This window comes from Cynocephalus volans, chromosome 8, assembly GCF_027409185.1.
Source record: "Cynocephalus volans isolate mCynVol1 chromosome 8, mCynVol1.pri, whole genome shotgun sequence".
NCBI lineage: Eukaryota > Metazoa > Chordata > Mammalia > Dermoptera > Cynocephalidae > Cynocephalus > Cynocephalus volans.
Window position 1 is genome coordinate 116,782,916 of NC_084467.1, and position 16,267 is coordinate 116,799,182.

Here is a 16,267-nt window from a genome sequence, read left to right on the forward strand (position 1 = left end):
TTGTGAATGTGTGAAAATAGGAGTTAGACTGGATATCCATATGCAGGAGAATGAAACTAGATCCATACCTCTCGCCGTATACCAAAATCAACTCAAAATGGATTAAGGATTTAAATATACACCCTGAAACAATAAAACTTCTTAAAGAAAACATAGGAGAAACACTTCAGGAAATAGGACTGGGCACAGACTTCATGAATACGACCCCAAAAGCACGGGCAACCAAAGGAAAAATAAACAAATGGGATTATATCAAACTAAAAAGCTTCTGCACAGCAAAAGAAACAATTAACAGAGTTAAAAGACAACCAACAGAGTGGGAGAAAATATTTGCAAAATATATATCTGACAAAGGATTAATATCCAGAATATATAAGGAACTCAAACAACTTTACAAGAAGAAAACAAGCAACCCAATTAAAAAATGGGCAAAAGAGCTAAGTAGGCATTTCTCTAAGGAAGATATACAAATGGCCAACAGACATATGAAAAAATGCTCAACATCACTCAGCATCCGGGAAATGCAAATCAAAACCACATTGAGATACCATCTAACCCCAGTTGGGATGGCTAAAATCCAAAAGACTCTGAACGATAAATGCTGCGGAGAAAAAGGAACTCTTATACATTGTTGGTGGGACTGCAAAATGGTGCAGCCTCTATGGAAAAGGGTATGGAGGTTCCTCAAACAATTGCAGATAGATCTACCATACGACCCAGCTATCCCACTGTTGGGAATATACCCAGAGGAATGGAAATCATCAAGTCGAAGGTATACCTGTTCCCCAATGTTCATCGCAGCACTCTTTACAATAGCCAAGAGTTGGAACCAGCCCAAATGCCCATCATCAGATGAGTGGATACGGAAAATGTGGTACATCTACACAATGGAATACTACTCAGCTATAAAAACGAATGAAATACTGCCATTTGCAACAACATGGATGGACCTTGAGAGAATTATATTAAGTGAAACAAGTCAGGCACAAAAAGAGAAATACCACATGTTCTCACTTATTGGTGGGAGCTAAAAATTAATATATAAATTCACACACACACACACACACACACACAAAAAAAAAAAAAAAAAAAAAAAAAACGGGGGGGGGAGAAGATATAACAACCACAATTATTTGAAGTTGATACGACAAGCAAACAGAAAGGACATTGTTGGGGGGGAGGGGGGAGGGAGAAGGGAGGGAGGTTTTGGTGATGGGGAGCAATAATCAGCCACAATGTATATCGACAAAATAAAATTAAAAAAAAAAAAATAGGAGTTAGAATAACAAACTGTATGCCGTCCTTCCAAGAAAATTACTAGAGGATTATTCTGCAAAAAAGAATAAGAGAACACACACACACACACACACACACACACACACACACACACACGTATATATAAAATATACATATATACATATATATTTATATTTAAGGCTTCATCTCATATTGAAACCCATTAACCAGAAAATCCAATTCTTTTTTCAGAATATGAAAGACTCAATTAACCAAAATTATGACTCCGAAGGTATGAAGTCCTCCCAGGAGCAGAGTGGGCTTCCACAGTCTCCAGCCACCAGAGCACCTCTAACTGGGAGCCATCCTCGGACTTCACAGAAACTTACACAAAGCCCATTCAGCAGATTTTTAAAACAGGTACCATCTTCCTATTGCCATTTTTTCTGCCACCCCTTATCATAATTATACAAATAAACAGAAACTTAAAACATAATAACCATTGACATATTAAAGCTGTTAAGCAGAAAAAAATGACTGCTTTTTTTCAGATACAGAAAAAACTAAAACAGAAAAACTCTGACTCCAAGAGTACGAAGCTATCCAGTGGGCAGAGTCAGCTTCCAAAATCTTCGGTGGCCAGCACAGCTGTAACTGAGAGCCATGCCCAGACTCCTCAGATGCCTACAACAACTCCATGCAGCAGTTCCTTAACCAAGGTACAATTTCTTGGGTTCTATTCCTGTATCTCCCAGTCATAATTTAGGAGGACCATCAGAACTTTGAAAGAATTTTGCCTCTCAGCCACCACCGTAGAAAATCTATGCAATTGAATCACTCATTTACTTATTACATGCATACATTGAGATCCCGATAGATCATAGCCCTTTGCTATTTAAAAGGTATGCATTTATGAAATGATTGCTGACCTCAAGAAGATGACTATCTTGTCTGGTCCAGCACTAGAGAGGAGAATGAAAGTGGCCAGACATGCAGTCTGTTCATGCTCTCCATTTCAGTTTCCTTCACTCCTTTCCCCTTTGTTCACTGGCAATACTTCTGGGTTTATTTTCAATATTCCATGTTCCTTCCCACATTATGTATTTTGACATACACTGTTTCCTTGTTAGGAATCCATTTCTCCCATCTCATCACTGGCACAAATCTTCTCAACTTAAGTTACCAGCTTAAATTGTTTTCTCTAAGTTTTATCTGATATAACACTACCACAACTGATAAGTCCTCCATTCTTTCCTTTCACAGGTCCTCCTTTAAATGAGATTAAACTATTACATTTCACAGAAGTGAATAGAGGGGCTTATTTTATAAGGTTTCTCCTATACTACCTTGCTCTGGGATTTCTCTTAACAGGGTTGGCATAGCACATGATCTATCTGTGGATCAGAGCAGACACACAAATCCCAGCGCAGAACATAGAGTAACATTGACAATAGATATAGTTCTGCTTTTTGAGGATTTACTAGGTACTGGTTCTACAATATGTATTCCTTAGGTACGTTATCTCATTCATTCTTTATAACAGTCATAAGAATGCTATTCTCTGTCCCAATTCACATAAATGAAAATTAAGGTACATAAGGGTTAAAAATCTTCCCTAAGTTTGGAAAGACACTGAGTGTTAAGAGTCTGAATTCATTGCCAGCCATATTGAAATCAAAAACTTGAATCATTTATGGTCACATGTGGCTTTATACTAAACATTTAGATATGCCAGTGTTGGTCATTTACTTATAAAACTTTCGGAATTGACAGTGTCATGGTTTGGGTTTGTTTGCATGGCCCAGGCTCCCCAAGTCTTCTCATGAGAAATGAGGTGACCAGAGGTGGTCAGAGGGTATTGTAATAAGGAAGCCACTCTCCTGATGCATATATTAAAGTCCTCTGCTCCTCTCTACCAAACAGTGCACTTTGTGAAATAGATAACTAAGTGCCGGAAGTGGTAAAATCTAGGGAAATTAACCTCACATGTTGAATGGTAAAAACAGTGGAAATTAGTAAAAATAAATGTGGTAAATTATGTGGTTGCATAGCCTCTTTTGTCCAAGGTGAAGTACATTAAAATCCACATACTAGGAATGTCCTAGATAGATTCTTGACTTCTGAATATGATTGAGAACCCCATTCATGACTCCAGTTGACCAATGCAGATTATGAAAACAGCAGAATTCTGCATGTGGAACTGCAGATTTGAAAGAATCCTTCCAGCACATTGATGATCTAAGGCATGGAAAATGTCATAGAGCTGGGTTTCCTGGAGCCTGAAGAGCAGATGACAGGAACCCATTTGTGTCTTTGCTTGATGAGAAAAACCACCCATCAGTGTGATCAATTTTTTGTGAAACTTGCTTTCTCACAACCTGGTAGTGTGATCCACCAATACATGACCAAAAGAATGTGGTTAACTAAATTATCTTACAGCAGATTTCAGCAGAGGTAGAGCCAGTGTTCCATCCCAAGCCACTAAAATTTCAATAACCTGATCTTTGACATTTTCAAGGTGAAGACTGCAATGCTGGTTTCTGTGCATGCAGCAGAAGAGATTAGGAGATCTAAATTTGTGCTATTATTGCAGAGAAAATCGGCAGAGAGAGGATTCTGTAAAAAAGATAAAAGATAAAAGGATAATATATATCACATTTCATCTCATATTGGAAACAGTTAACGAAAAGAAAATAATGTATCTTCTTTCAGACAGTTAAAGACACAACCAACCAAACTTATGACTCCAAAAAAATGAAGCCATCCCAGGAGAAGAGTCAGCCTTTGCAAACTGCAGCAATCAGCCCACCTCCATCTGAGTTCCATCCTCAGGATTTTCAAGCCCTTCCACAAACCCCATCTAGCACTTTCTTAATCCAGGTACCATCTTTCTCTTCTTATTACTTCTGCCTCACGGCAACTTAATTACAATAGTGATCAGATGTTGAAAGGGCATCTCATTGAATTTCTACTAAGTACAATTTCTTTATGTAATTAAATCTTTCATCGTTAATGATGTATATGCCTTGAGATTCTACTAGATTCCATGGTCTTTGCTATTACAAGGCATTCATTCATAAAAATCATTACTAACCTCAAGAGGATTGCTGTCTTTTGTGGCTCCAGGTGTAGAGAGAGTGTGGGGAAGTAGCCAGACAAGGGAAGATGAATTCAAGAGTGGGTTCATCATCCATCTTCCAGTTTCCATTCATTCTTTCAACTTGTTCACTGACCATACTTCAGGTTTGACTTTAAATACCCCATGCTCTTCCCCATTCAGGAGTTTTGACATAGGCTACTGTCTTTGTTGGCATCACTTCCTCCAGCCTCTTCATTATCCTAACTCTCCGCAGGTGCCACTGGCATCCACCTTTCTTAGGGCAGGTGCTCACGGATACCCACCTTTCAAAATAGATAAGATTTTTTCACTTTGTTCTCAAACGTTTTCCAAACATATGATTTCCCATGGTTGTTTACTTTTCTTTACATTATTTAAACAACTGAGATGATGGATAGACTTTCTTCCTTTTTAGACCATAAACTCAGAATATAGGTACTCTAGCTCAGGGGGACAGAACACAAGGAGGCAAACACTGCGTGCATCAGCTCTTATCTCAGATTGCCTTCTGCTCTGCCATGATATGATCCCTGTAGTCACCTGAGGTCAGGACTCAGCCTTTATAGGTGGTTAAATGGCAGACAACTTGAAAGAAAAGCAAATAAATTAAATTGATATTTTCTGTAATTGCTTCTCACCCAAGCCCCAAGCTGCATTCTGGCCCAGCAGTGACCCTGTTTCACCCCACAAATACTTAGGAGACAGGCTCCTTATATGCAAGTGTTCTCAATTTCATTTTTCACTGTTAGTTAGTTATTTAGTTGGTTGGTTAGTTTTGATTAACCATATCTCTCTATAGTTTATACAGGTTTTATTTGAGGGTTTTATTTGAAGCTTTGTTTGTATAGTTTACAGAGGTTTTATTTGAGTTTTGATTAACCATATTTCTCTCTGTAGTTTAGACTAGCAGCCTGTGTCTTTTTTTCTTCAGGCACAGGTGGCTGTGGATGGAGCCTTTGTCCAGTCTTTACAACCTCAGATCCATTTTCTCTCCGCCACTTCAATTACTTAATTGGACATGTCTGGACAACAATGCTTTTCTCATTCATATTGACTTGGACAGGATTATTTCAGGCTTTCTAAGTACCACCTGGCAACATATGAATCACAGCCCTTGCTACAGCCATACACATTATTTATTTTTAGTTGACACATAATTTACATATTTATTGGGTACAGAGTAATATTTTGATACACGTATACAATGTATAATGATCAATTTGGGGTTATTATCATAACCATAACCTCAAACATTTATCATAAAGAAATATATAACTAATTTGCTGGATCTCAACCCCTCTGGAGCACAGGAACCCCAGAAAAGTCTTATGTCTTCATGGCCACATTCATCTAAACACACCATGCAGTCACTTATTCTTGCATGTCTATCCAATGCCTGAAAGAAGAATGTCTGACCATTTTTTTAATGATTTACTGGGTGACCAGGAATGTCTTGCTCCACTAGTCATGGGTTTTTCCAAAGATATTGTCTAAGTTCTGCTTTTTTTGTTTTGTTCTGTTTTTTTATGCACTGGGATTTAAAACCAGAAACAGCCCATGTTTACCATTGATTTCTTCTGTTACGTCACCCCAGTAGCCAAGAATACAAAGTGACCTGAATCAGTAGCAGGGGTGTAGGAGAGAGAAATAACTCTAAGGAAAAAAATAATGAAAGATTTAAAATATTATCCAAACAAAGATAATATTTTTCTCATCCAAATTCTACTGTTGTAAATAGACTGTTTTATTTAACTGATTTTGAGAAGGTAATAGCTCAAGACACTCCCTTCAATGAGTCGCAAAAGTGAATAATAAAGTTTCTTTAATATAATGTTTCTCATACCACTTCGACCTCGGGTTCCCATCCACAAGGTAAACAGAGAGAATGAGACATCAACAAATCATAGCAGGCACTCTCTGAACCCTGCAGAGAGTGTAATAACAATGACAATAATTATACTTCTACTTTCTGAGCATTTACTGGGTGCTGATTCTAAAACCTGTGACCTACATGTATGTTGCCTCATTACTTCTTTATAAACACAGTCATGAGGATGCTATTCTCAGTCTCATTCCATGTAAGAGAAACTGGTAGATATATAAAGTTTAAATGAGAGATACATAGAGTTTTAAAATATTCCACAAGATTTCAAAGACAGTGGGGTACTGAATGTAAATTATGTGGTAAAAAATGTACATTTTCTCATTTGTTCTTCCTTACATCCCCATGATTATACCATTGTTAGTCACATTTCTCATTTCTAAAAACTGAGAGTCTTAGGTGTTAAAAATCTTTCAAGTTCACAAAATAATATTTAGCATAAGAGTCAAGATTCAAATCCAGCCTGATTGAACTCTAATATTTGAGCAATCAATGGGCATATATTGCACCCAGAATTTTAAATGTTAAAAATGTCTGTTAGATATTTTTATACATACACACATATATATACACATATATATATATTTTTTTCAAAATAGACATTGTTATGGTTTTGGCTTGTTTCATAATCTAGATTCTGCATGGCTTCTAATGAGATATTAGGTGCCTGTGGATTTTCAAGGTGTGTTCTTAATCAAAAAGACACACTCTATAGGCAGGACCCAGGAATCTCAAAAAGTTTTTCATGCGAATCTCAATTTAAAAAATGCCAATTTAGGAACTAGATTACTTAATACCACATACAATTAAAAATAAACAAATAAAAAACCTGTGGTAAATTGAACTAACATACAACATGATGAATGCTGGAAATGGGCTTCTGTTACTGAAATTAAAGCTAATGAGGGTATATAATTTTATAGACCCTCTCTGCCCTTGTTTAAACAAAGTACAAAAATACAGGTGATAATAATGCCCTAGGTGAAATCTTCAACAATTCTATTTACTGTTGAGAACTCTGAATGATTCTAGTTGTGAGATGCACACTACAAGGACAGGATTATCCTGCCTCTGTAACTGTGGCCTTGAGAGATTTCACCTAACATGGTGATGATCAATACACCCCCATGAAGGAGAGCTGATTTCCTAACACCTGAAGAGCAGATGATCGGAACCTATTTGCATGTTTGCCTGATGAGAAAAAGGCTTATTCAATAAACCATAAGCATGGTAACTGTGTTCTGAGACCAGCTTCCTTAAACCTGATAGTTTTAGTAACCAAAAAATATCCCCAAGAGTTGTTCTTGGTGAACCTGGTTCAACCAGTTTGCAAAGATGTAGAACCAGGAATTTTATTATAAGTTAATAAAATGTCAATCTTCTGAGTTTTGATATATACGGAGTGAAGATTGCAATGCTGCTTATGTGTTGGAGAGAGAGTTAGGCAAACAGAATTTCTTTTATAAAACCAGAGATAGTTGGCAGGAAAAGGATCCTGTGAATATAAGACAAAAATATACTGTAATTCATTTCATATTGAAACCAATTAACCCAGAAAACAATATCTCCTTTACTTTAGAAAGAGAAGGACAAAATCACCCAATATTATGCCTCCAGAAATATGAAGTTATCCCAAGTGGACAGTCGGCCTGCACAGTCTTCAGTGATCAGCAAATCTCCAACTGTGACCCAGCCTCAGATATTTCAGAGAGTTCCACAAACCACATCCAGTAGTTCCTTAACCAAGGTACCTTCTTCTAGTTCCCATTCTTTGCACCTCCTAAAACATAATTAAAGGAGTGATAAGAATCTTGAACGAGCTTCCTATCTAATTTGCTACTAAATATTATTTTTCATGTGAGTAAATTTCTCATTTATTTATAAAATGTATAACTTACTTTAGTAGATTGCAATGTTCTGCTATTTACAAAGTAAGAATTCTTGAAATTATTCCTGATTTCAAAAGGTGTCTTGTCTTTTTGGTCCAGGTATAAAGAGAAAGAGAGAGTGAGAAAGTGGTCAGATAAGAACAGATGGATACAACAGTGATTCTTTCCTTACATTTCAGTTTCTTTTTATACCTTTCCCCTTTGCCTAATGACAGTACTTCAGGGTCTTCTGGCAACATTTCCTGTCTTTCCCTCATCACATGATTTGACATTTTTTATTTCCTATGTTTTAATCCATTTTTTGTGTCCCAGTTTTCTCCAGATGCCAGCACAAATCCCTTCCTCAGACAAGTCTATGCCAATATCTTCCCCCAGAACACATCAGGCCCTTCTGTTGTTTGCCATCACAGGTCCAGTTAATTTTACTTTGTAAACTTTAATCACACTGCAATAACTGTACATTTAGTGCCCTATTAGACACTTAGCACAGACTGCAAGTAAACTGTTCCAACAAAACAAGACAAAGGTTAAAAAGTGAGATCACTATTTTCTACAGAAATAACTATCTCATACTATTTTTCTTGCAGCCATGTTAAGACCCATGCATCACAGTCACTGAAGTATCAGAAGCCTAGATCAAGCAAAGAGAGAATTAAAACAGCATTCACTAATCTAGTTTCTAATCCAAGCCTGAAGCTACAATCTGACCATGCTACTTTCTATGCCATTAATTCAGTTGAAGACAGGCCTCTTATATAAAGAGTTCTCAATATTTTGTTTTGTTGTTATTGTTGCTGTTATTATTGTTCTTATTGACTGATTAATTACAATAATTCCTATTCCCCTGTAAATTCCTTTTTCCCTTTCTAAAAGTTTTATTTGGTGGGTGGAGCTATCAATATAGCCTGTTTGCTATCTTGCCTCAGGTGGACAGATGGAACCTGTGCTTGGTCATTACCAGCTCAGATCCATTTTCTCTCTGCTACTTCAAAGACAAAATTGAATGTCCAAGGATAGTCAATTTTCTGATGCATATTGCATTGGAAGGGACCAGGTGATGCTTCCTAAGGTCCCAGTTGCTTATTATACATATGATATGGGCAATTCTACAAGCAAGATAATTATTCTGTTAAGGGTAAACTGCCTTGAACATAAGAATCCTAGAAAGAGTCATATGCCTTCATGGCCACCTACACTTAAACACAACATGCAGCCCTTTCTTCTTTGGTGAGCAGCCCAAAGGCTGCCTCATCACTCACTTTGTGACTCAGCATGACCTTCTGCCATAACTTTTCTAAAGCAAAGATCAAAGAATGGCATAAATCATGATCAAAGGTGTTATTAGAAAGAAATGTGGAAAAAAAAATAGCTACAACTTTAAGATATTATTCAGCCAATGCTAAGACTTTAGCCCTCCAAAGTCTGCTGTACTGATGAGAGAGTTAGTTCTGACTTATTTTGAAAACATAATAGATCAAGACCCTTCTATCAATCACATCAGATTGCTACATGTGGCAAAAGGGAATAAAGAAGCTTGTTTAATAGTCTTACTATATCACTTCAATCAGGGGTTTTCTATAACTGGGTCACCATAAAGCATGAAATATCGGTGAAGAGGGCAGACATACAAAACCCTGTGTAGACAGTAAATAACAATTAAAACAATAATGATATTTCTGTTTATTGAGCATTTACCAGATGCTATTTTATAAATACTGTGTTCTTCACAAAATTATATTATATATTCCTCATTACATCTTCATGAGGATGCAATTTTTATCCCATTCCACAAAAAAGAATACTGAGGTTCAAGGAGGTTAAAAATTTCCCAAGCCCATAAAGATAGTGAGTACTAGAGACAAGGTTTATATCCAACTTTAGTCAATAAAAAATCTCTGGTAGTTTTGGGATTATGTTCCTTTCAATATGGGAAAGTAGATATTACAAGGCCTGTAATGTATTCATGAATATTTCAAGTAGATTTTTTTTGGTTTTGTTTACTTATTTATTTATTTATTTATTTATTATACATGCATGTGGGGTACAATGTTGATTGTCAATAATCATGTAGAATGTGTGGTGGTTAGATTAGTATAGTTAGCTTATTCATCATTACAATATACAATCATTCTTTGTATCCGTTGACCAATTCCTCATTAGCTCTTCTCCTCCCCCTCTGCTCCCCTTTTCTACTTCTAATTTTCTAAAAGTTCCACATATTACTGTGATGGTTGTTTCTTTCTTTCTCTCTGTGAGCTTTGGATTTGTTTTAACAACCCAGGCTCTACAAGCCTTCTGAAAAGCACTGAGATGCATAAGAGGTACAGGGGTGTTCTAATCAGAAGGTCATAACCAGTAAGCAAGTTTGTTAGTCCCCTTTCCCATGTTTTTAAGCACAAGAGAAATATATTATTGAATGCCAGAAGTGAAAAAATTGGGGGAAAATTGTTATTGCATGTAGCAAGTTATTAAGGACTTTCATTAGTAAAATTAAAGATAGTAAAAATGTGATTTTACAGACTCTCACTACCCTTACTTTCACAAGGTATAAAAGACAAATACTGAGAATGCCCTAGTGGAATCTGGAACAGTTCTGATTACCTTTGAGAATACTGAAAGATTCTGGATGCCTGATGCAAACCATAGGATAAAGAGAATCCAGTCTCTGGAATTAGTGGCTTTGAGAGAAAGATTCCAGCAAAGTGGAGAGTATTATGCCCCCCCCAAAAAAGAAAAACTGAGTTTTCTGAAACCTGAAGAGCAAAGTACAGGAATTCATATTTGTATTTGCTTGATGAGAATTCCTTAGTTATAGAAGTCCATCAGTTCGGCTAACTTTTTCTGACACTTCATACCCATAGAAGGTAGGATGGTTATTTAGCAAAACTAACCCCAACACGGGTTCTTTACCAAGTTGGCTTAGACAGGTTTTCATCCGGTGGAGTTTCAGGATTTTATCACAGACCAATGAAATTTCAATCAACTGTGACTTGAAATTTTCAGCGTGAAGGCTGTAACATTGGTTTGTGAGTGACAGGAGAAAGGGTTAGGTAAACAAATGTATGTTCTTCTTCCAAAGAAAATTAAACTGAGGAATGACTCTGTTAAGAAGAATCAAAAATGTGCATATGCAAGAAAAAGTGTGTGTGTGTGTGTGTGTGTGTGTGTGTGTGTGTGTGTACGTGTGTGTGTCAGGCTTTATTTCACAGTGAAAACCATTAACTAGAAAATACATTGTTTTTTTTAAAAAAATATGCAGGTAAGAATTACCCAGACTTTTGACTCTATAAAAACACAGCCCTCCCAAGAGCAAGGCCAGTTTCTGCCAACTTCAGACAAGAGAGAACATCCAACTACGAGCCCTTCTCAGACTTTACAGAGACCTTCACAAACTGCATTCAGCAGACTTTTATCCAAGGTACCAGCTTTTCATTGCCATTCCTTGTGCCTCCCTTAATCATGATTAGAAGAATGATCAAAACCTTGAATGAGTTCTCAACTACTCTTGAACTACATACAGTTTTTTATTTCATTTTACCTCTCATTCATTTATGAATTGTATCATTGGAGATGATACTGGATTCTTAGAATTTTTCTATTGAAAAGGTAGACAATCATGAAATCATTCCTTACTTTATGAGGTTATTAAGATTCTTGTCCAGTGTAGAGAGAGAGTGTGGAAGAGTATACAGAAAGACAGATAAATAGAAGAGTATATTTATCTCTTACATTCTAGTTTTCTTTCAAAGGTTTCCCCATTTTTTAATGACCATACTTCAGGGTTTATTATCAACATTTTTGCTCCTTCCCACATATGGTGTTTTCATATATGGTACTTCCTTTGTCTGGAATCCCTTTTTCCTGTGTCTTCATTGTCCTCCATCTTTTTCTGGGCTGACCTAAATTCTGTCTTCAAGCAAGACCTAACTGATAACCCCTCCAAGAATAAAACAGATCATCTCTTTGTTTCCTTCATATGTTCCTTTACTTCTTTATAAGATCTATCACAACTGAAAATATATTATATGTATTACCCTACAGGAGACTAAGTTAACATCACAGAAGCCCTGTCCAGAACACACAAGACAAGCCTACAAAAGAAAGCTCCTATAAGTGTTCATCAGATGCTATCCCAGACTGCATTTTGCTTAACTGTGATGTGACTGGCACATTCACTTGCCCTCCGCACAGAAGTCTATATCTGCAGTGAACAGACAGATGACTTAAGAAAGGGAAGAGTAGCAGTAAATCACTATTTTCCTATCCAGTCTCTCACCCAAGTACGCAGCAGCATACTGACCTGTGCTTCAGCCTCCAGGACTACCCCACACTTACCAGATGAATACAGGATTACCCTTTTCAGGAAGCCACAATTTGTGAAAGGATTTTTTATTTTTGTTTTGTTTCTGTTGTTAATTTGTTTTATCGAAAGTTCCTATTTCCTTCAACAGAGTCTACAGGTTTTCTCTGGTGGACCAGCTAGCAGGCAGTACATTTTTTTCATCTTGGCCAAAGTGAACAAGGATAGTCGCCTTCTACTCATTACCAGTTCAGATACACTTTCTCTTTGCTACTTCAAAGACAAAATTGGGCATCCTGAGACAATCAGTTTTCTGATACATGCTACATGAGAAAGGACTAAATGATACTCCTAAAGTGTCAACTGCCTAGACATGTGATGCAGCTATTTTTACAGCCATGGGAATTGTTCTGCTGTGTGTAAACATCCTTGATCCCAGAATCCTAGAAGGATGCATATGCCTCTACACTGCCTGCATTTCACCACACCATGTGTCCCTTTCTTCTTTGGTACCCAGTCCATAGCTTGTCTCACTACTCACTCTGTGACTCACTAGCTGAGCAGAGAAACCTTTTCCTTACTCATCAGGGATTCTCTAAAGACTTTACCTATGATGTGGTTCCATTGTGTTGTTGGATTCAAAACCCAAAGAAGACAGAAGCATGGCCTTCTGTCATGACTCCTTTAAAGCACAGAATACAGAATGGTATGAATCATGATCAGGGATGGTAGTAGGAAGAAATTGCTATAAGGAAAAAAACATCAGCTACTATTTTAAAAATATTATTCAACCAAGGCTATGATTTTAGGCATCCAATTCTGTTGTTGTGATGAGGGGTTTGTTTTGACATATTTGGAAAAGATGCTAGCTCAAGACATTTCAGGTAATGAGATTGAACTGCTACATGTGGAAGAAGGGAATAATACAGCTTCTTTAGCAGATTTCCTTTATCACCTCAAGCAGAGGTTTCCTACTATTGGCAGCATAAAGCATAATATTTCTCTGAATAGGGCAAAAATACAAAACCCTGAACAGGCCATGAAATGACAATTAAAACAATAATAATTGTTTTGCTTATTGATCATTAACTGGATGCTGGGCTATAAAAATTGTGTTCTTTTCAAAATTCTAGCATATGTTCTTAATCTCATCTCTATGAAGATACTATTTTTATCCCATCTCACATGTGAGAATGTGAAAGTTCAAGGAGGTTAAAAATCTTTCTCAAGTTCATAAAGATAATGTTAGAGGCAGGATTCACACGCAGCTTTGCTCAACTAAAAATCTCTGATAGTTTGGGAATATGTTTCTTCCAGTGTGGGAGAGTACATCCTAAAATCCCTGCCTGTAATAGATGCCTAAATATTTAAAATAGATAATGTTAAGTTTTGGATTTGTTTTCATCACTCAAGCTCTTCAAGTTTTCTAAAAAAAAAAAATGAGGTATATGAGAAAGTAAGGGTGTTCTAACCAGGAGGCCGTAATAAGTAGCAGGTATTTTAGTCCTTCTTTTCCACCTTTGTAAAACAAGGGAAATATATTATTAAATGCCAGAAGTGGAAAAATTGGGGGCATATTGATATTGTATGTTGAATGTTTGTAATGGCTTTCATTAGTGAAATTAAAGATAGTCAAAACGTACTATTCTACAAACAATTTCTGTCCTCACTTTAAGTTATGAAAAGTCAGGTACTGGGAATGCCCTAATGGAATGTGGAACAGTTCCGATTCCTGTTGAGAATCCTGAAGGATTGTGAAGAGCTTATTCAACTCACAAGAAAAATGGAATGCAGCCTCTGGAACTGTGGCTTCTAGAGAAAGTTTCCAGCAAAGTGAAGATCAGTTTGTTCAAAAAGTGGAAAACTCTCTTCCCTGAAGCTTGAAGAGCAAAGTACAGAGGTTCATTTCTGGTTTTGCTTCATGTGAATTTCTTTCTGAGAAGGGTCCATCAGTTCACCTTACTTTGTTCTGATACTGGCTACTCTTAAAAGCTAGGAAGGTTACTTAACAAATTTACCTCCAACAGAGGTTCTCAAACAAGTTGACTTACATGGGTTTTCTGCAAAAGTGATTTCAGATTTTACCACCGCACAGACCAATAAAATTTCAATCACATGAGATTTGACATTTTCAGGGTGAAGGCTGTAAGGCTGGTTTATTAGTGTATGAAAGAATGGGTCAGAATAAATAAATGTATATTATTCTTCCAGAGAAAATTCTCAGAGGAATGATTCTTTTAAAAATAATAGATACAAAATTGTGTGTGCGTGTGTGTTTGTGTGTGTATACCACACTTCATTTCATACTAAAAAACATTAACTAGAAAATACAATGTTTTCCTTAGAACATGGGGGACAGAAGTACCCAAACGTATGATTCCAGAATGAAAAAGTCTTTTCAAGAGTGGATTCAGGGTCTGCCAGCTTCAGACATGAGAGAATGTCCAGCTGTGAGCCCTCCTCATACTTTACAGAGACCTTCACAAACCCTATCCAGCAGTTCTTTAAACAAGGTACCAGCTTTCTTTTATAATTCCTGTACTTTCTCAATGATGATTATAGGGAAGATCAGCATCTTAGTAGAGCTTCTTAACTACTCTTGGACTAAATACATTTTTTCCTTTTTGTTTTTTTTACCATATCTATTATTTGTTGTGAAGTGTGTAATTGGAGATGCTAAAGATTCTAAGACTTTTACTGTTGAGAAGGTATATATTGATAAAATCATTCCTGACCTAAAGAGGTCATTAACATTTGTGTCCAATTATAAAGAACGTGGAACAGTAGACAAAGAAGAGATAAACAAAAGAGTGTTCAATTCTATCATTCCAGTTTTCTTTCAAAACTTTTTTTATTGCTTAATGACCATACTTCAGGTTTATAGTCAACCTTCTTGCTCTTTCACATATATGGTATTTAATATATGGTACTTCCTTCATCTAGGATTTCTTTCTCGTCTCTCTTGTCTCTTCGCTGGCACCATTCTATTTCTGTACTAGCCCAAACCTTTATTTAAGTAAGACCTCACTAATAATCTCCTCAAAGAATAGAACAGATTATCTCTTTGCTTCTTTTATATGCACTCTAATTATTTTATATTTATCACAACTGTAATTATAGTATATGTTCAACCCTACAAAAGAGTAAGTTGAGATTGTATATATTCTCTCTAGAGCATGCAAGACAAGAGTGCATGAGAGAGTTCCCATCAGTGTGCAGCAAATGCTATCCCAGACTGGATATTGCTTAGCCATGATATGACCTGTGTAGTCACTTGCCCTTGGCAGAGCAGCCTATATCTGCAGTCAACAGGCAGGCGACTTAAGAGAGAGGAAGAGGGACAGTAAGCCACTATTCTATCCAGTGTTTCAACCAAGGCCCAAGCAGCACGTTGACCCAGGCTTCAGCCTCCGGGGCTACCCCACACGTACCTCTTAAAGACTGTATTAATCTGTATAGGAGGTCTCAATTTATGAATGAAGTTTTGTTTTCTGTGCTGTTTCTGATGTTTTTATTACCAAAAGTTTATATTTCCTTCAATAGAGTCTACAGATTTTATCTGGTGGATCAGTTAACAAGCAGTGTGTTTTCGTCATCTTGGCCAAAGTAGACAAAGATAGAGCCCATACTAATCATTACCAGCTCAGATTTGTTTTCCTTTTGCTCCTTGAAAGACATTAGTGGAGACCTAAGTTCAACTCTCCTTTCTCACATATTCTAGATCGGAAGGAAAGAGGTGACACTTTCCCAGGTCCCACCTACCTAAATGTGGAACATAGCCATTTCTATAGACTATATTTTACAGAAATATTTCCATAGAAATTATTCTGCTGCACCTAAAT

The 16,267-nt window shown here is 36.7% G+C and overlaps 1 protein-coding gene across 1 annotated transcript in view; it reads left to right on the top strand.

Moving 5' to 3' along the window:
* The window catches only part of LOC134384336 (gamma-interferon-inducible protein 16-like), a 92,288-nt gene that overhangs the window by 11,677 nt on the left and 64,344 nt on the right, over window positions 1-16,267 (top strand). Inside the window, exons 5-8 of the mRNA XM_063105875.1 lie at window positions 1,489-1,656; window positions 1,788-1,955; window positions 3,949-4,116; window positions 7,816-7,983. Of these exons, the coding sequence (XP_062961945.1) occupies window positions 1,489-1,656; window positions 1,788-1,955; window positions 3,949-4,116; window positions 7,816-7,983 (672 nt within the window). The remainder of the gene's footprint in view (window positions 1-1,488; window positions 1,657-1,787; window positions 1,956-3,948; window positions 4,117-7,815; window positions 7,984-16,267) is intronic.